Consider the following 20219-nt stretch of genomic DNA (forward strand, 5'->3'; position numbering starts at 1 on the left):
TCTGCTAACCATTCCCTTCCCCCCACCCCCAATATTTAAGAAAAAAAATTAATTGCAGATTTAGGGAAGCATGATTTAACATTTTTGATGAACACTATTTTGTGATCTAGAAGAGTAAGATACTGTATTGTGGGGATTAAATGTTTCTTAAAGCCTGGGCCAGTTTGGTATTTAGAATGAAAATAAGAAGCTGAAGGAAAAGTCCTTTCAAACGATGCATGATTCTGAATTGCTGTGATGATCTCAGCTGTAGAACCAGTCTTATGCATGCTGGTTATATATTCTGGATGACTTGGATAGTCTTGATTAAAAGTCAAATACTAGTAGGGGCACTTGGGGAAAAGAAAAACCTGGATATTGTGTGTCCAGGCATTTTCCTGTCAAAACTAGATGTTTTCTCTTTCCCTTTGGAAGGGTTGAGGGGATGGGATTCCTGGGAATTACGGACCAGCCTTGTGTCCTCAGAATTAATAATCAAGAGGGTTAAAACATCGTGGAAGGTGCAGCAGTTCATCTGCAACTTTTAATTGCTCCTTTTCAAGTGCATGCAGGTTAAGAAGTAAGCATAGGCTTTCTTTTTTGTTGAGGCATTGGGGGAGAAATCTTTTTATTATTTCTGGGTTGGGATGGTGTTGGTTGTATTTTGCAGAAGGGCTGTTCTTTCATTGCCTGAAATGTATATTATTTATGAAATCCTGAGGCAAAGGGCATTGGGAAAATTGAATGCTAGAGGTGGTAGTATCATACAGTATATACAACTGGTGAGTTTTTTTTTCTTTCTTCCTTGTTGGGATGTTAGCCTGTTGTTTGCTTTTCAGTTATTTTTTTACTTTTTTTATTTAATGCTCCCCCCTCCCTCATCCTTTCCAGTGGACCTGAAAAAGTAATGTCAGTTTGAAACAAGGGCTTGTTGTTCTATTGTTTTTGATTTAAATAATCCCAGGGTTTCTGGATGCTAACAGAGAAGGAAAGGAAGATGCCATGTGTTTTCTACGACTTTAATGTGTTAATGACTAGAGTTCAAAGTCTTTTCTCCAGATGCAGCTGCCTTTTCTTTTTAACAATTACTGTTATTTGACTGTCTTCCTCCAAATGACTGACTAGTTAACATAAATTGACCAAGATCTGTGGGGCATGCAGACAGGTACAAATGTCTTCTTACCATTACTTTGAATGTAATATTCATTATTTCTAGCCTGTTAACATACTAGTGCTTAACACTAAGTCAAGGTGGGGGGAACACCTGAGATCAGTGGTATAGAAAAAAGGAAGTCCCTTTAGATGTGGCTATTCAAAATGACTAATTTTGCATTCTGGTCTTCACTTTTGTAAATGATTTTTTTCCTTTTTAGTGCATAGACACTGCGATTTCCTTTAGTCAGATACAAGTTTATTGTGTGTGTTTGTGCATGTGTGTTCACAGGGTTCCCTTTGAAAGGTTGGTTTATAGTTGTGCAAAGATGATCTTCTGAAATTGTGTTGGAAATTCTTGACTAAAGCTATTGGTGCTATTGCTAAACTTTTGTGATTATGGTGCCCACTTGAAATACTTGTAGAGATAAAACAGCTTAACTCCTCTCTACCCCTTTTATGTTTTAGAATTGATTATCCTAAACTTAGCAGCAAATAGCCACACATAACTAGTTTGCATTTTTTTCAGCCTCTCAGCAGCATTCCCGCCTGGAGTATTTAGCTCCTCTAGGCTGTTCCAAGCCAAATAATTGTTCTACTGAATGCAGTCTTCCTTCCTGATCAATATACCTTTGAATGTTTTCCTGAATGCAGAAATCCTTCAAGTGGGTTTTTTTTTGGGGGGGCCTCTGTTATGTTTAATTGTTTCTTTTCAACACATACATTTTGGTTGGAGTCCAGATTAGTGTTTTCTCCATCACTCAGAAAGTGGGATCGGTTTCAAGAAGTTTAAGATTTCATATGTTTCATGCTAGAGAAGGAAACAATTCTAGTTGCTAGAAAGATTAAGGTTGTTATTTTTTTTTGTGTTTGAAGTTCACTACTCTACTTACTTCTTAGGCCTCCATGGGAGCTTTTTGTTAATCCCCCCCCATTACCCCAGTCAGAAATGGTCAGTCTCCATTCTGCCAGCCTGTGTGTGTTGCACTGCAGACTGAGTGTATTTCTGAATTGAGACTATTTGCTTCTTAAGTTGGAGTAAAAAGTACTAGTGTTAAAATGACTTAAGTCATCATTGTGCTTTTTTTTTTAATTGCTTTTTATTGAAGTGTTTAAACTTAACAGGATGCTTTCTTTTGATGAAAACTGACACGCCTGTTGTTTCTTTGGTGGTTTGAGTCACAGGCTTTCTCTGTAGATAAGTATTGTAAATGAAAATGTTAATGAGGTTCAGTTAGGGGGCTTGAAGTGTTAATATTCTGATTTAAAACCTATCTATGTTCTTCCTGTTGGGACCAGTTAAGTTTGAGGTCTCCAGGTTCTTATAATTTCATTCTGAGGTGTAATCTTTTCCTTTCTATTTATGTAGAACTATGAATTATGTAGCTCACATCCTGAATCCTCTTGAACCAACAAATAAGGAACTCTTTCCTAAAACGACTCCATCTTAACCCTGAGGTTCCAGGCCATTTTGGACTCAGCTTTTGTCTTGTCACCGCCCTAGTGCATGAAACACAGAAGAGACAGTGTGATACTTCTCTTGCCAGCTTCCTTCCTGCCTGGCTTTGAAATGGAGAATTCCCATTGTATCAGTTGGTGATGTGCTCATTTCTTCTGATTGAACCTCACTCAGCTGAATGGAATTGCTTCTAGAGTAACTGCTCGGATTCTTATCCCTTTATTGTCAGCCTGGGTGCTTGGAGAGTTCCAGCAACTTAAAAGAAATTTGCACCTATAAAGCAGAACTTAACTGGCTTGACTGGGGATGGGTGTTGTGAGTTTGTGTGTGTGTAAGATATGAAATGTCCTAGCTTCTATTCAAGCTGAGTTCCAGCAGAGAGGGAGAGGAGATGCTGGTGGCTCTTAGGAGAAGGGCCTGCTTTCCTCATCCCCCCCCCTTCCCAACCCCCAACTCTCAGCCAACCTTTTAAATAATCCTTCCTCATTCCACTTTTGTGGTAGGGGATAATTAGTCACAGCTCAAACAAGTACTGAATGCCTTCTCTAAGCCATGCCTGCTACAGAGAGGAAACAGTTTAGAGGATGGGGGTGTGGAGACCCCCAATCTCAATTTCTGAGATAATAAGGTGGTTGTTTGAATGTTTTGAGAGCAAGTCTTTTGCTTCTAGCTGGGTCATATTTTTCTACTTTGTAATTTAACCTATATATATATTTTCGTGCTCTTGCCTTTAGCTGGGAGGTCTGGCCTGTAGAATTCAGAGACCAGAACTCTAGGTATCCTGTGAATCACCTCCATCCAAACCTGATTGCCTTGAACCCTGTGTTGACAATGATAAACTTGTTTACTTGGACACTAGATTTTCATTGGCTCAAGGGGGAGGGGGGTAGATTGTAATTGTGTGTCTACAATAAATGCCCCCCCCTTTACATTCCCCAGTAGCATGACAACTTTAATAGTAATTTAACTTAAAACAACAATAGTAGTAACCTAGTCTTTAAAAACTCCTGTCTTTCGGAGTCTTAACATTTTGCTTGAAATCAAAAGTGGTCCTCCAGTCTACCCCACCCCCTGCATTGGGATGGGGGATTGTCTTAAAGGTGGGTTTGCTGTTAGACTTTTTAAGTAGCTGCCCTCCCCACCCCCCGGGGGGGTGAGTTCTCAATCTACCTAAACGCGAACATAATTTGCTCTGTTTCAGCTTGGCTGAAGAGGAAATAAAAACAGAACAGGAGGTGGGAGAGGGCATGGATATCTCTACTCGCTCCAAAGGTGAGTAAAAATCCCGTTTCATATATTCAAGAGCAGAGGAGGAAACTGGAATTTCTTTTTCTTGTAGCGCAGTGAAGTGTGGCTAGATGAGCTGATGTTGCAGTACTCCTCTGATTTTGAGTTGTAGAACCTTTGATGGATGAACCTAATTTATGGAGAAATGTTATTTTCTTTCCCTGCCTGTCTGTGTAGGTGTACCAACCTGTCGGGGATTGTCCCTCAGTAAGTCGTCTTGTGTCTATCATGACTGAGGGGGGATAGCTTATCCTCTGCAGAGTGATTTTCAGTAATCGGTGTAAATAAAGCATGTTCTCAAAGCATCTCCAGGAGTCTTCAAGGCTGCTGGATTTCTGATTTTAATCACTGGCCTTTTTGGAATTGCAGAGGTGAAGCAGAGTTGGTCCACTTGCTTGGAAAATGGTGGTCGTGGTGAGAACTCTGCTCTGTGGAATGTTACCAATGTTAGCATTAGAATGTTTAGCTTGTCAGAGTGAGCACATTTATTCTGAATCCAATATTTGACACCTCAGTCTTTGAACTGAGGGGTTGTTTGTGTGAGGATGATTTTTTAGGAGGCTTCTCAAATGGAAGCAGTTACACACTTTGACCTTTGGAGCACTTTTTTTTTTTTTTAAAGAAATGAGCTACTGGGGGCTTGTGTGGTGACATACCCTGTAGGGCACATGTGTGATCATGCTCAGTGACCTGGGCAAAAGCTTCATGAGCAGTGGAACAGTGCTACAGGTGCCTTTCCCTCTCCTCTATTTCCTTTCTCTCTCTTTTTTTTTTTGCCTCCAGGGTTATTGCTGGGATTCAGTGCCTGCACTATAAATCCAGTTCCTGGAGGATATATATATATATATATTTTCTTTTTTTTTTTTTATTTTTTTATTTTTTTTTATTTATTTTTTTTAACCAGAGCACTGTTCAGCTCTGGCTTATGGTGGTGTGGGGGATTAATATATATATATATTTTCATTTTACTGGATAGGACAGAGAGAAATTGACAGGGGAGGGGAAGATAGGGAAGGAGGGGAGAGAAAGATAGACACCTATAGACCTGCTTCATCACTTGTGAAGGGTCCTCCCTGCAGGTGGGGAGCTGGGGGCTCAAACCAGGATCCTTGAGCAGGTCCTTGTGCTTCATACTATGTGTCCTTAACCCGGGGTGTGTCACCGCCCAGCCCCCTCCCTCTCTATTTATGTCCATCTTTATCAGTAAAGAAAGAACAAAGAAAGGTGGGGGAAATAGTATAAATAGCATAATAGTTAGGTAAACAGACTCTCATTCCTGAGGTTTCCAGGTCTCAGGTTTGATCTCCCTACCACCATTAGCTAGAGCTGAGCAGTACACTGGTTAAAAAAATAAAAACAGGGTCGGGTGGTAGCGCAGCGGCTTAAGCGCACGTGGCGCAAAGCATAAGGAGCGGCAAGAATTCCGGTTTGAGCCCCTGGCTCCCCACCTGCAGGGGAGTCTCTTCACAGATGGTGAAGCAGGTCTGCAGGTGTCTGTCTTTCTCTCCCCCTCTCTGTCTTCTCCATCTCTCTCCATTTCTCTCTGTACTGTCCAACAACAACGACACCAACAGCAATGATAATAATAACCACAACAACGATAAAAACAACCAGGGTAACAAAAGGGAAAAAATGGCCTCCAGGAGCAGTGGATTCCGAGCCCCAGCAATAACCCTGGAGGCAAATAGATAAATAAATAAAATAAAAAAACAAACAAAAATAAAAAATAAAAGAACAAAGTGGAAAAAGTGTGGCACAGAGTCTGACATAACTCTGGAGGAAAAAAATGGCTGAACAACTGGAGCAGTTTTTTAAAAATATCGTTGGCTTATGAAAATATTCATCTCTAGCTGGAGAGCTGGCTCAGCACGTTAAGAGCACAGGTTTGCATGTGTGAGGCCCCAGAGCTCCCAGATCCAATCTCAGCACTACTATAAGCCAAAGCTGAGAGGTATTGTAGTATATTGCTCTTATAAGTAAAAAAATTTTTTTTTGCTTCCAGGGATATCGCTGGGGCTTGGTGCCTGCGCTAATCCACTGCTCCTGGAGACCATTTTTTCCCTTTTGTTGCCCTTGTTGTTTATTATTGTTGTTGTTATTATTGTTTGTTATTTCTGCCATTGTTGCAGACCTGCTTCACCGATTGTGAAGCGACCCCCCTGCAGGTGGAGAGCCTGGGCCTCAAACCGTCATCCTTACATTGGTCCTTGCGTTTTGAGTCATGTGCACTTAACCTGCTGCACTACGGCTCGGCCCCCATAAATAAATCTTAAAAGGAAAGATTAAAAACAACTTTCTAGGAGGAAGAAAAAGGGGAGGGATGTAAATTTCTAATTCTAATGCTTGTGCCCAGGCATTTTTATTCCTGCTACAAGGGCCCCACCCCAGTGCTATGGGGAGGCAGGAAGGGCTGGAGAGATGGTTATTACAGACTGCCAAAGCAGCTCCTTAATGGCATCTGAAACAACACACAGCTGTTGAGGTTTTTTTTTTTTTTTTTTTTTAATAAGAAAGCTTGATGTTTTGGTCAGTGGTGGGGGTCAGGGGGTGAAGACAGTGACTTGGAGAGTGGGGGCTGGCCTGGCAGGGTTCAGGGGCGGGGCCAGATTGGTCTCCGGATTGGCTTGGTTTTCTTTTCCTTTCTCTTTTTATGTGATAGGATAGAGAGAAATTGAGAGGGGGAGGGGAGAGCTAGAGAGGGAGAGAAAGAGCAGGACAGCACAGGTAGTACTGCCTTCATCACTCCTGAAGCTTCCACCTTGAAGGTGAGGACCGGCCTTGAACCCACAGCCTTGTACATGGTAACATGTACTTTTAAACTGCTGCACTACTGCCTGGCCTTTGGTTTTCTTATTGTAAAATGGGTTGTTGGAGAATATACCCAGGTGTTTTCCACTTCAAGCTTCTCTCTTTTTAAAAAGGTCTGTTTTGTGCTACCAGGAAAGTAGCGTAGTTAGTGGCTAGAGTGTTGGATTTCAAGATTCCGAGTTCCATGCCCAGCACTGCATGTGCTAGAACCGTGTTCTGGTTCTCTGTCATTCTACCCATGCCAGTCATTCAATTTTATCAAAGATTTGAAGAGTGACACACACACACACACACACACACACACACACACCCACCCACCCCTGCTCAGTTGCCCGTAGTTCTGTCCCGCTGGGGAACAAACCCCAGGGCCTAACAAATGCAAAGCATGCATTCCCTAGCCAACTTGGGCTTCTCTTGTAGAAATGATACTTTACTTTTTGTTATATTTATGAAGATCCTGCTTTTGCTCAGGGTGATGGTGGTGATGTTTCTGTTTCAAGCAATATGGAACTGAGACTCCCAAGTGGTGGTGTCTCACAGGTTGTAAGAGGCAGAATGGGAGGGGACCTGGCCCCTTCCTTCCTGGGCCTGAATGTTTCTTAGCCACTTTGTGGAAACCTATCCCATAGGGTTAAAGCTGGGATTAGCATCAAAAGGCTACTCTCTTGATGATTTTGGAGACATCTTTTTTCATCTTCCCTGGGTAGCATCTGCCTTAGCCTGTGCTGCCCCGAGTATGAAAGCTCTGGGGCCGTCATTATCCTGTCTCTCATCTGCCTCCTTTCAGTGTTTTCCCTGTACCAGCCAGGATAGATCAGAACAGTCTTTTTTGTTTAACTCCCTCCGCTGACCTTCCAGTGTCCTTAAGGCTCTTGGTTGAAGCCACTGTGACCTACCTATCTCAGTTCCCTTTGTGACAGTCTGTTTACCTGCTACTGTTTCTCCTGTGCCACCTGACCTCTTTTCTTCTCTCCTCGGAGGCCCTGCATGCCCTGTGCCTTTTGCCTGGAACACTTGTTTCTCATCTCACATTCATTTCAGACGTCATTGCCTTGGAGAGGCCTCCAGCAGCCACCCATTTCTAGGGAGCCATTCTGTCATCTTCTGTTATATTAAACTCTCTCTCTCATATTGACATCCTACTATAGCATGGTACATTTTGTTACAGTTAGTGAATCAATACTGATATGTTGTTACCAACTGAATCCTATGCTCTAATAAGATTTCCTGAGCTTTTCCACCAAGGTTCTTTTTCCATTTCAGGGTCCCCGTTACATTTGGTTCTTGTGGTCATGTTAGTTTCTCAGAGTGTTCTCATTTTTCTTGATCTTGGTCATTTTGAGGAGTGCTAGTTAAGATATTTTGTAGGTTGCCCCTAGGGCATATTCATGGATACTTGCTCTTGATTGGATGGGGGTAGGCTGGGATTGTGGCTTTGGGGAGGAAGGCACAAGGTAGCATATGCACCAGAGTTTATCAGGGGTATGCACTGCAGTGTGATTTTTGTCTTTGACCATAGCTACCTGGCTGAGGTTTTGTGATTATACTCTTCCTCTTGGAAATCAGAATGACTGTATAAATGATTTGCAATTCGTTTCTTTGGAAATTGGCTCCTCCTCCCTCATTTATATCAGCATGGGTTTATTATTATTATTTTTTAAGATTTTATTTATTTATGAGAAAGATAGGAGGAGAGAGAAAGAACCAGACATCACTTTGGCACATGCGCTGCCGGGGATCGAACTCGGGACCTCATGCTTGAGAGTCCAAAGCTTTATCATTGTACCACCTCCTGGACCACGGTTTGATTATTTTATACTTTGGGTTATAGTCCAGTGCTACTTACTATTTTGCTCAAATTGTAATACTTTTTGGCCATTGGGAATGCTTTTAGTTGGCTTTTATGTAGTTCCCTCTTTATTTGATAGGGCAGAGAAATTGAGAGGGATATATATATATATGGAGAGAGAGAGACCTGCAGCATTGTTTCACTGCTCCTGAAGCTTCCCTCCTTCCTGTAGGTGGGAAGTGGAGACTTGAGCCCCTCCCTAGTCCTTATTCATGGTAGCTGTATGTGCTCAACCAGGTGTGCCACTGCCTAGCCCCCTTCTGTATCTCTTTGGCATAATCATGGCATTGACTGATTGGTGAATGTGAGTGTACCTTTTTTCACTTTGAGTTGCTCTAGCTGTAACTCACTGATACAAGCATTGCTTTACATGTTGTGAGAACTTGGTTTGGTCCATGCCAGCACTCTACCTCCCAAAACAAAACAAAACAAAGCAAAGAAGTTCTAGACTCATAGATTTTCTTTTGTGTGTGGCCTCTGGGTGGTACTTCAGCACTCTAGGCTTAATTTTTTTTTCTCCGTATAGACATGGACAGAGAGAGGGAGAGTTGCAGGAACACAGAAGTGGAGCTTACCCCAGAGTCCCATATGGTATACCAGGGACTTGAACCTGGGTCCTATGCATGACTGACTAGATGCTTTCCTACATTGAGTTCACCCCTTCACGTAGTTTCTGCCTCAACCCTGGAATTAGCCATTTTCTCAGGGAGCCTTAGTTCCGTTTATGGGGAAAATAATATTAGAAACTAAGGTCTGGGCACTGGGTGATAGATACAAAAGACTTTGATGCCCGAGGCTCTGAAACTCTAGGCTCATTCCCTAGCACCACCATCAGCCAAGCAGAGCAGAGTTCTGGAAAGCAAATGAACACCAAGGTCTGAGTGGTGGGTGTGTCAGTGTTACAAAGGTATCCTTGCCACTTATGTATCCTCAACTGACAAGGAAGAACAAATGTGTGTATGTGGGGGCCCGGTGCTAGTGAAGTGTGAGGACTGGTGTAAGGATCCCAGTTCAGGCTTCCTCCCTGCAGGGGGGTCGCTTTGCGGGCAATGAAGCAGGTCTGCAAGCTGTCTTATCTTTCTCCTCCTCTCTGTCTTCTCCTCTCTCAATTTCTCTCTGTCCTATCCAACAGCAACAGCAGTGGTAATGATAACAATAACAACAACAAGGGCAACAAAAATGGCAAAAAATGGCCTCCAGGAGCAGTGGATTTGTAGTGCAGGCACCAAGCCCTAGAGATAATCCTTGAGACAAAAAAAAAAAAAAAATACTGTATGTATGTACTGAGCCCTATATATGCACACATGTCCTAAGTATTCTTTCTTAAAGTTTTTTAAAAAATACTTATTTCCTTTTTTTGCCCTTGTTCTTTTATTGTTGTTGTTATTGCTTATGTGTGCTTAAGTGCTGTGCTACTGCCTGACTCCGATGTCTTAAGTATTCTACATACATAAACATCTCCAATTTTGGCCCATGGAACCTTCCAGCTGTCTCCTCTCAGCTGTAATGTCACACTTCCATAGTCAGAAACTTTGCTTACTGTGTTCTGGCACATTTTTAGTTTTTTTTTTTTTTTTTTAATATATATGCAGCTTGATCAGCTTTTATACATTTCTATACCTGTGGAACCACAATCCCCCAATCAGGATAATTGGGCTTCTTCTCTCTCTCCAAATGGATTATTCTTTTGTGCCTCAGTTTCTTCTTATAAACAGGAAAATTAAAAGATAAGAGGGTCAGAGTGAAGATCACATTTGCTTCACATGTACAGAGTGCTTGAGATTGGTATCTGAAGGTGGTGAGAAATGTTAGTAGCCACCATGTACTGCTAAACTCATCAGGTGGGAGCCCTATTTCACATGTCTTATTATTGTCCCCAGGAATGACAAGAAGTAGAAATGGAAACCGTGTCCAGCAGATACCCTCTCAGCAGAGTGATAGCCAAGACTTTTATGGGTTTACCTGACAGACAGGTTTCCTGTTTGGTAGGTCTCTGTGACAGTTGAACAAAGCTGTACTGCAACTGTTGGAATGATTTTCCCAGAACCTTTCCTGCCCCGGCTATGATGGGGAATCCATGAGGGAAAGGGCTCACATGGTTTTGAGAGACATTCTCTCTTTCCAGGGACTGTCTTAGATGACATATTTATTTATTTACTTACTTTAAATTTTTTATATTTATTTTCCCTTTTGTTGCCCTTACTTTTTATTGTTGTTGTAGTTATTGTTGTTGTTATTTATGTCATTGTTAGATAGGACAGAGAGAAATGGAGAGAGGAGGGGAAGACAGAGGGGGAGAAAAAGACAGACACCTGCAGACCTGCTTCACCACCTGTGAAGTGACTCCCCTGCAGGTGGGGAGCTAGGGGCTGGAACCGGGATCCTTACGCCAGTCCTTGTGCTTCGCACCATGTGCATGCTACCGCCCGACTCCCTATTTATTTTTAAAGATTTATTCATGTATGAGAGACACAAAAAGTAGGGAGGGAAGAGAGAGAGAGAGAGGAGGGAGAGAGAACCAGAGCATCTGGCACCTGTGGTGCTGGAGATTGAATTTGGGACCTTATGCTTGAGAGCTTGAAAGGCCAGTGCTTTATCCACTGCACCACTTCCTGGTGAGCTGGATGATTTTCTGTGGAGCTGAGCATCTGTTATCTTTCAGGGTGCAAGGAGAACAGGCCTTAGTGCCTTCTTTTGCTTTTAGGCCTTTGCCCCTGCTCCCCGCCCCCAACCTATTTAGTTTCCAGTAGAGATGAGATACCACCCCACTGTTCACTGCTGCTGTGCATGGTGCTCCCATATATGGTGTCAGGGGGCTTGAACCTGATCCTTGCACATTGTAAAGTGTGTGCCCTACCCAGTGAGCTATCTCCTTGTCCTTGGAAATCTTTCTTGTTAGGCAAAGGAATTGCTTGTACAAAAGTCCAGAGTCCCGAGACTGGTTGTTGAGCTTCTGAGAGCTTCAGTCAGTCTGGGTCAAATGTGCCTGTTATGAAGCTGACTGGGCTGAAGGCTCATCTCTTTCAGTTTCAATGATCTCAGAGTCCATTGTCTCGACTCAGAGCATATACAGTAATTCAGCCTTCTCTCTCCCACCCCCATCTCCTTCCTTCCTTCTTGATAAGTGGTAAGAGAAAGACAGAGGAGAGATACTTGTATCATTGCTCTAATGCACAAGGGATTGAACTTGTGCAGTCTTTTCAGGAGAAAGAGGCTAGTAACTCACCTGTGTCATGGGTTTGTCCTTTGACCAAAGTCAGAGGTGTCTGAACAGTGGCATCTGTCAGCATTGCCTCCACCAGGAAGAGACAATCCCTCTAGTACAGATGAGCTACCCACTCGAGTGTCACAGGAAACTATTTCTTACTTGTAGGCCCTGAAACAGCACATGTCCTTGGGAGAATTAGAAACACAGACAATAATTGGCTGAAATCGTCTTGATCCTGCTTCGCCATCCAGTTCATCTGACCTTTCAGGTTCTTCAACTACATTTCCATTTGTCCACTCCCTCCCCCTTGACACGTACCCACTTATTAACTGAGCAGTTCCCAAGCCAGTTACTGCCATTATGCCAGCCTTGGCATTTACCGGAGCTTTTTAGTTCTCGGGAGACAAAGCTTCCAAGCTTTCAAGATGTCAGGCTGACATTTTATGTCCTAGGGTAATGATCTGCCGAAAGATGCACAAGCATAAATCAGAAGTACCATCAGGTGCCAGGTGTGTTTGTCTAGTTAATATTTCCCGAGTACTTATTTTTTTAAAACGTCTTTTAAATATTTATTCCCTTTTGTTGTCCTTGTTGTAGTTATTGAAATCCTTGTTGTTGGATAGGACAGAGAAAAACCAAGAGAGGAGGGGAAGACAGAGAAGGGAGGAGAGAAAGATAGAAGCGACTTGTGAAGCGACTCTCCTGCAGGTGGGGAGCCAGGGGCTCCAACCGGGATCCTTACCCAGGTCCTTGCGCTTAGCGCCACCTGCGCTTAACCCGACTCCCCTTTCCCAAGTACTTCTAAGGTGGTATTATTTGAAAACCACATTATTTGTTTCTCAGGGTAATGCTAAGGTGTAGGTGTTATTCCTATTTTGCTGTTAAGGAAACTAAGGCTCAGAAAACAAAACAAAAATTAATAATGGGGTAAGATGTAGAATTCAGTCAAGTGTTAAAATAATAACAACAAAACACATATTTTAAAATATTATGTCTGAGTCTTTTCCTTCCCTCTCTTCCTCCCTTCCTCCCTCCCTCCCTTCTTCCCTCCCCTCCCTCCCTCCCTCCCTTCCTCCCTCCCTCCCTCCCTTCCTTCTTTCCTCCCTCCCTCCCTCCCTCCCTTCTTTCCTCCCTTCCTCCCTCCCTTCTTTCCTTCCTTCCTTCTCCTTTAGGGGAGAGGGAGAGAATCAGAGCGTCACTGTGGTACATGAAATGCCAGGTATCAAACTCAGGACCTCATGCTTGAGAGTCCAGTTCCTTCTCCTCTGTGCTACCTGCCAGCCTGCCCAACATTTGAGGGAGTCTTACATGTGAAAAGAGGAAGAGAGAGACAGAGAGCTAGACAGACATTCCCATGTCAGAGCACCACCCTGGTGCATGCAGTGCTTGGGATCAAGCCTGGAACATCAATCTCTACCATTTGCACTACCTGTTGAACTACTCTCTCAGCTGCTATTTATTTATTTTTTAATTTTTAAAAATATTTATTCCCTTTTGCTGCCCTTGTTTTATTATTGTAGCAATTGATGTCGTTGTTGTTGGATAGGACAGAGAGAAATGGAGAAAGGAGGGGAAGACAGAGAGGGGGAGAGAAGATAGACACCTGCAGACCTGCTTCACTGCCTGTGAAGCTTGCTCGAACCGGGACCCTTGCGCTTTGTGCCACGTGTGCTTAACCTGCAGCGCTACCTTCTGACTCCCTGCTTATTTATTTTTATGAGTCAGAACACGAGTGAGAGAGATCAGAGCACAAATAGCCTCTGGTTTATGACAATACCTGGGACTGGACATGGGGTCACTGGAACTCACATATGTATATCCTGTGCTCTTATACACTGAGCTATATCTCCTGCCCTTGTCTTTGATTTTAAACCTTCATATTTAACCAAGAGCTCTAGTAAAGGATTCAGGGGAAGATGTTTGGAGGTGCCAGCAGATCCTGTGGCGTCTAGGTTCCCTAGGACTTTTGCTCAAGGAGTGATTGTCTTAAAGGGGGAGAGTACTGCCACCTAATTACTGTCCAGTAAGATATGTCTTACCCTGCCTTTCCGGATGTTTATTTCTCCTGTAAAATTGCATGATTAAAGGTGTGTCCTATAAGATCAGTTTCTCAGAGATCATGCATGAGCCCAGTGAAATATGGCTTAGGGTTGGAAGTGGCTTTGCACTGTCTGCATGAGACTGGTCATAGCACAGCTCTCTGCAGGATTTTGGCATGAGTCAGAACAAACCCCTCCGTGGCCAGAGACTTTGAAGTCTGAAAAATGATCGACTTGGCAAGTTTGTGTCTCTGTACAAAAGCTCCCCTGTTTGGAGCGCTGGCGTCTTGATCCTGCCATGTGTGCATTTTGCAGTAGTGATTGTGGTGTGCTGATGCCAGGCTGCCAAAGCTGAAACCATTAAAAAAAAAAAAAAAAAGAAGTCTGTGTAATGTCACCCACACAAGAGAATGAGCCACTTGGAAACCAGGCACAGATGCAGCGGAAGCCCAAGATATTAAAATCTTGAACAGTTATCCTTCTTGCTGAGATTTCCTTGAGTTTGGGTATGTTTTCTGAGACAGGATGCTGAAGAATATACAATCATAGCAATTTGCTAACCGGTCCCAGACCTTAATTAGTACAGGGTCCTTGTTCTCACTTGTTGTATGTAAATGAAGACTTTTACAAAGGAATTGTTCATGAAGAAGTCTAAGGAATAGAGACCTGACATTTTTTTTTTTTTCCTCCAGGATTATTGCTAGGGCTCAGTGCCTGCACTAGAATTCACTGCTCCTGGAGGCTATTTTTCCCATTTTTGTTGCCCTTGTTACCCTTGTTGTTAATTATTTTTGTTGTCGTTGTTGTTGTTGGAAAGGACAGAGAAAATAGAGGAGGGAGACAGGGGGAGAGAGAAAGATAGACACCTGCAGACCTGCTTCCTCGCCTGTGGAGCGACCCCCCACACACACATGTGGGGAGCTGGGGGCTCCAACTGGGATCCTTAAGCTGGTCCTTGCACTTTGTGCCATGTGCGTGTAACCCACTGTGCTACCTCCTGACCCCCCCATTTCTTTTCTTTAAAAAAATATTTTATCTTTTTTTTCAATATTTATTTATTCCTTGTTGCCCTTGTTTTATTGTTGTAGTTATTATTGATGTCAACATTGTTGGATAGGACAGAGAGAAATGGAGAGAGGAGGGGAAGACAGAAGGGGAGAGAAAGATAGACACACCTGCAGACCTGCTTCATCGACTGTGAAGCGACCCCCCCCCTGCAGGTGGGGAGTGTGTGTGGGAGGGCTCCAACCGGGATATTTAGGTCCTTGAGCTTTGTGCCACCTGCGCTTAACCCGCTGTACTACTGCCCGACTCCCAAGGAAGCTCTTTTTAAGAAAATATGACTAAACACTCTTGAAACCACATCACTTATGCCTATGTGTTGAGGCATTTTCTTTATTTTGGATACAGAGAGAGAGAAGGGGGAGATAGGGAAAGGCAGACAGACAATTAGACACATCTGCAGCACTGTGTCACCTTTTGTGAAGCTTAGGGTGGAGGGAGGGCTTGGACCTGGGTCCTTGCGTTGTAATGCGCATACTCCATTGGGTGGCCACCGCCTGGCCCCAGTTAATATTTTAATCCTATTTTAGTACTTCTACATTTCCTACAGTTCCAAGAAGTGCCACCCGTGTAGTATTCAGTGGAGAGAATTTATTGGCAGGTTAGATAACTGTCAGAGTATTTTTTCCAATAGTTTAAAATGTCGCAGCACTCTGAAGGTATTGGTAATGGCTTTCCATATGAGAAATCTTCCACCCTCCTGGCCAGCATGTGTTCTTGGAGTCATGTTTGCCATGTAGCTTTGGCGTTTACATGTGGAAGATCTTATTTGCCTTGCTTTTGAACCTGACCCATGTTATATGTTGATTTGATGATATATTCTAGAAGACTGGTCTGAAATGAGCCATTTACAACATTAATATAAAAAAGAATCTTGGGTGGTCTGGGAGGCTGGTGCAGTGGTAAAACTTTGGACTCTCAAGCATGAGGTCCCAAGTTTGATCCCCGGCAGCACATATGCCAGAGTGATGTCTGGTTTTTTCTCTCTCCTATCTTTCTCATAAACAAACAAATAAATACAAATATCTTGGGGGAGTCGGGCGGTAGCGCAGCGAGTTAAGCGCACATGGCGCAAAGGGCCAGGCCTAAGGATCCTGGTTCCTGCTCCCAGCTCCCCACCTTCGGGGGAGTCGCTTCACAGGCAGTGAAGCAGGTCTACAGTTGTCTTTCTCTGCTCCTCTGTCTTCCCCTCCTCTCTCCCTTTTTCTCTGTCCTATCTAACAACGACAACATGAACAACAATAGTAACTACAACAATAAAACAAGGGCAGCAAAAAAGAATAAATAAATATTAAAAAAATTTAAAAGAAGAATCTTGGGACCTGGTGGTGGTGCACCTAGTTAAGTGCACAAGGACCTGAGTTCAAACCTCTAGCTCCCATTTGCAAGAGGGAAACTTCACAAGCAGGGAAATAGTGGAGTAGGAGTGTCTGTCTCTCCCTCTCTTTTTTTTTGCCTCCAGGGTTATGCTGGGGCTTGTTGCCTGTACAACGAATCCACTGCTCCAGGAGGCCATTTTTTCATTTTTGTTGCCCTTGTTATTGCTGTTGGATAGGACAGTGCGGAATTTGGAGAGAAAGGGAAGACATAGAGGGGGAGAGAAAGACACCTGCAGACCTACCTCACTCCTTGTGAAGTGACCCCCCTGCAGGTGGGGAGCCAGGGACTTGAACTGGGATTCTTAAGGCAGGTCCTTGTGCTTTGGGCCATGTGTACTTAACCTGCTGTGCTACTACCTGCCCCCCTTTTCCTCTCTCTTTCTCTCTTTTCTCTCCTTGCCTCTCAATTTCTCTCTGTCCTGTCAAATAAAATAAAATAAAACAAAAATAAAGAATCTTCCACCTTTAAATAAATCGTTTATCTTCCTCACTTATTTCAGTGTTTTTTAATATGTTCAGAGTTGTGGAGGCATCGCCAAAATTAATTCTAGAATATTTCATTACCCAGTGACAGTCACTCTCCATAACCTCATTACCCAGTCTCTGACAGAAAGACACACAGAGCTCAGTTCTAGTTTATGCTGGTTCTTGAGGATTGAACTTGGGAACTCAGTGCCACATGTGTGAAAGACTTTTGCATATCTATGATGCTGTCTCCCTAACCTAAGTGTATCAGTATTCTATTTTTTAGAAGGTTCAGATCTGACTTATGGTGGACCTGGGGCTTGAACCTGGGACCTTTGGTGCCTCAGCCATCTTCATTTATTTTTAAAACTAATACTCTGTTGTGGAGATATTGCCATTCATTTATCCATTGTCAATTGACATGTTAATTTAAGACTTGTTTCTACTTTTTTTTGGTCACTTTTTTTTTTTTTTTGTCTCTGGAGCTCAGTGCCTGCATACTCCACCACTCTTGGTGATTATTTTAGAGCCACCGAGAGAGGGAGTGGGGGAGAGAGAGCGGGAAAGAGACACTGCAGCATCGCTCCACTGACTGAAGTTTGCTGTGCTGGAGTTCCCATGTCGTGTGTGTTTTATTAGGTCATTTATCTTCTGATCCCTTTTCTTTGGGTCTGCCATGAATAATGCTGCTGTGAGTATATATTTTATGTGGACATACATTTTCATTTCTCTTAGTTATGGAACTGTGGGGGTCATAGGGCCAGTTCACATTTAGCTTTTTGGCTTAGGTAGACTTTTAAACATACGCATCTCTCCCATGTCTTCTCTTTACCTTGGCATCTATCTCTCCTGTTACCTACTCCTACTTGTGGCTTGCTTCAAAGCCAAGCTTTTTAGATATCTGTACTCAATATCTTGGGTTCCTTAACTCCTACTTTGTTCTTTAACCCTTTGCCAACATAGTTCAAGTCTCCCTCTCATTTCCTTCCCCTGGCACTTTCTCTTCTGGGGCGTGTAGCATTGGAGCCGCTGAAAGCTTGGCTTGTCCTCACCTCTCCTCTCCCACCATGTTCTTTCCTTGGGTGATCTCGCCCACATTTGTAGCTTCACAACTAACAAATATGTTTCCAGCCTAGATTATTCCTGAGCCATGACGTGAAATGTCAGTTGCTTACCGGACCTCTTTTCTCTATCTGTTTGTCCATGGGTATCTCAAATCAAGTTCAGCGTATCCAAAACCGATTGATTGCACATCTCAGCCTTCACTCCTGCCCTCTACTTCCCTCCCCCAAGCAAAACACCTGCTTCTCCACCAGCATGAACAGGCGGAGCACTGTGCTAGTTGGCTGGGCCAGAGATATCAGATTACCTTTAGGACTTCATCCTTTTGTCTGTTTGTGTCATTGTTCTTAACAGTATTCTCCCCTAAATATCACTCCTTTTCAAGCTCACCATTAGACTCTTCTAGTCTTTTAACTGCTCCCGCTGTTTCTTGCCTTCTACCTTCTCTTTCTTTTTTTTTTTGAAAAAAATTTTTTTCTAATTACTTTTATTGGATAGAGACAGCCAGAAATCGGGGGGGGGCAGGGAAGGGGTGATAGAGACACCTGTAGCACTGCTTCACCACTTGTGAAGATTTCCCCCTGCAGGTTCAAGCCCCTTGAACCCAGATCCTTTTGCACTTTTTTTTTTTTTTTTGCCTCTGGGGTTATTGCTGGGGCTCAGACAAATCTGCTGCTCCTGGAGGCCATTTCCCCCATTTTTGTTGCCATTGCTGTTGTTGTTACTGGATAGAATAGAGACAAATTGAGAGGAGGGGAAGACAGGGAGAGGGAGACAAAGATAGACACCTGCAGACCTGCTTCACCAGTTGTGAAGAGATGTCCCCCTTCAGATGGGGAGCCAGGGACTCAAACTAGGATCCTTATGCTGGTCATTGAGTTTTGCGCCATGTGTGTTTAACCTGCTGCGCTACCTCCTGCCCCTCCCTGTCTTTCTAAAGACATCTTGTCTGACTACCAACTACCTACTTTAACTTGGACATGCTTTCTTTTTGGATAAAGATCTAAAGTTCTTCTGTGCTGGCCCCTGCCCACCATTGCAGCCTCCTTTCTGGTGATCTCCTTTTCTCTCTCTCCCTCTCTCTCTTTGCTTCCAGGGTTATCTCTGGGGCTCGGTGCCTGTACTACAAATCCACTGCTCCTGTGACACCCCCCCCCCTTTTTGGGATAGGACAGAGAAATTGAGAGAGGAGGGGAAAATAGAGAAAGATAGACACCTGCAGACCTGTTTCACTGCTTGTAAAGTGACCCCCCTGCAGGTGGGGAGCTGGGGGGGGGGGGCTCGAACCAGGATCCCTGTGTGGCTCCTTGTGCTTCATACTATGTGCGCCTAACTTGGTGCACGGCCGCCCAGCCCCCTGATCTCCCTTTCTCTACACTAGCTATGTAGATCTTTCAGATGTTCAGGAGAGCCATCTCTGACCACAGGACCTTTGTTCATACCTGGAAGATAACTCTTTTTTTCCCTTGATCTCTCCCAATAAGGGTGGGTTTTGACCTTATTATTTTTAAAAGATTTTATTTACTTATTAATGAGAAAGATAGGAGGAACGAGAAAAAGAAACAGACATGTGCTGCTGGGGATCAAACTCAGGACCTCATGCTTGGGAATCCAATGCTATATCTACTGCACCACCTCCCAAACCTCTTGATTTTAGTTTTCACTGCATCTGTTACCTGATGCCCATCTCATTACCATATAGCATTGTGCCTCCTCTCGCTGGTGCATAATAAATATTTATTTTGAACTCTTGAGTGAATGATTGGACTTTGTCTATCAGGTGGCTAGAACTTTTCTTTTGGAGAATGATGTGAGAGGAGCCTCTCTGCTAAAGAGGATGGCTTTGTTTTCAGCATAATCCAGGCATGGAAATAATTACCCAAGCTCAAATGTCTGCTCTCTTTGAGCTGATTGGTATAGCCTGTCTTTCTTTGTCCCCAGGGATATAGTACTCTTTGAAATGGCCCCCTCCCTCTGATTTCTTTCCTGCCTGATGTATTAACACCACTTTTACTCCTGCTTTACATTTCCAGTGGCTTCTGAAGACCATAGTCTTTAATGAAGATCAAGATCCTTCTGTGTTCTTCTGGGTTGGGTCAGAGCTCACCCATGGAACCAGTTGCTCCTGTATGTTCTGCCAGGCTGTGTGTGTGGGTTCTTTCATGTGCCAGGTTCCTTCTGCTTCTGATTGAGTCATACCTTTGCCTCTCCTTCCAGACTTTTCTACCTCGGGGGTGGGGAGACATTGGGGGCCACGCACCCTTTTCTCCTCACCTTCAGCCAAGATCGCTCTGGGAAGTCTCTTAGATTGACTATGAAACTACAGCAGTGAACTCTGTTCAGATGTTCTTAGACATTCTGATGATTTGAGAATTTCCAAGACAGATTAAGGCTCAAAGGCTAGTCCGATTTTTTTTTTTTTTTAATCATCAAACGATTATTCCTTGAAGACAGCTGCCAAATCCTTTGA

At 43.5% G+C, this 20219-nt stretch overlaps 1 protein-coding gene across 25 annotated transcripts in view; it reads left to right on the forward strand.

Annotated features, from left to right (window-relative positions):
- The window catches only part of ZMYND8 (zinc finger MYND-type containing 8), a 154662-nt gene that overhangs the window by 6217 nt on the left and 128226 nt on the right, over positions 1-20219 (forward strand). For all 25 annotated transcript variants that reach the window (XM_060184323.1, XM_060184328.1, XM_060184333.1 and 22 more), the window contains one exon: positions 3792-3862. In XM_060184323.1, coding sequence (XP_060040306.1) covers positions 3838-3862 — 25 coding nt within the window. In that variant the 5' untranslated portion in view covers positions 3792-3837. Of the gene's footprint in view, positions 1-3791; positions 3863-20219 lie in introns of those variants that run through there.

Source organism: Erinaceus europaeus, unplaced genomic scaffold, assembly GCF_950295315.1.
Source record: "Erinaceus europaeus unplaced genomic scaffold, mEriEur2.1 scaffold_241, whole genome shotgun sequence".
NCBI lineage: Eukaryota > Metazoa > Chordata > Mammalia > Eulipotyphla > Erinaceidae > Erinaceus > Erinaceus europaeus.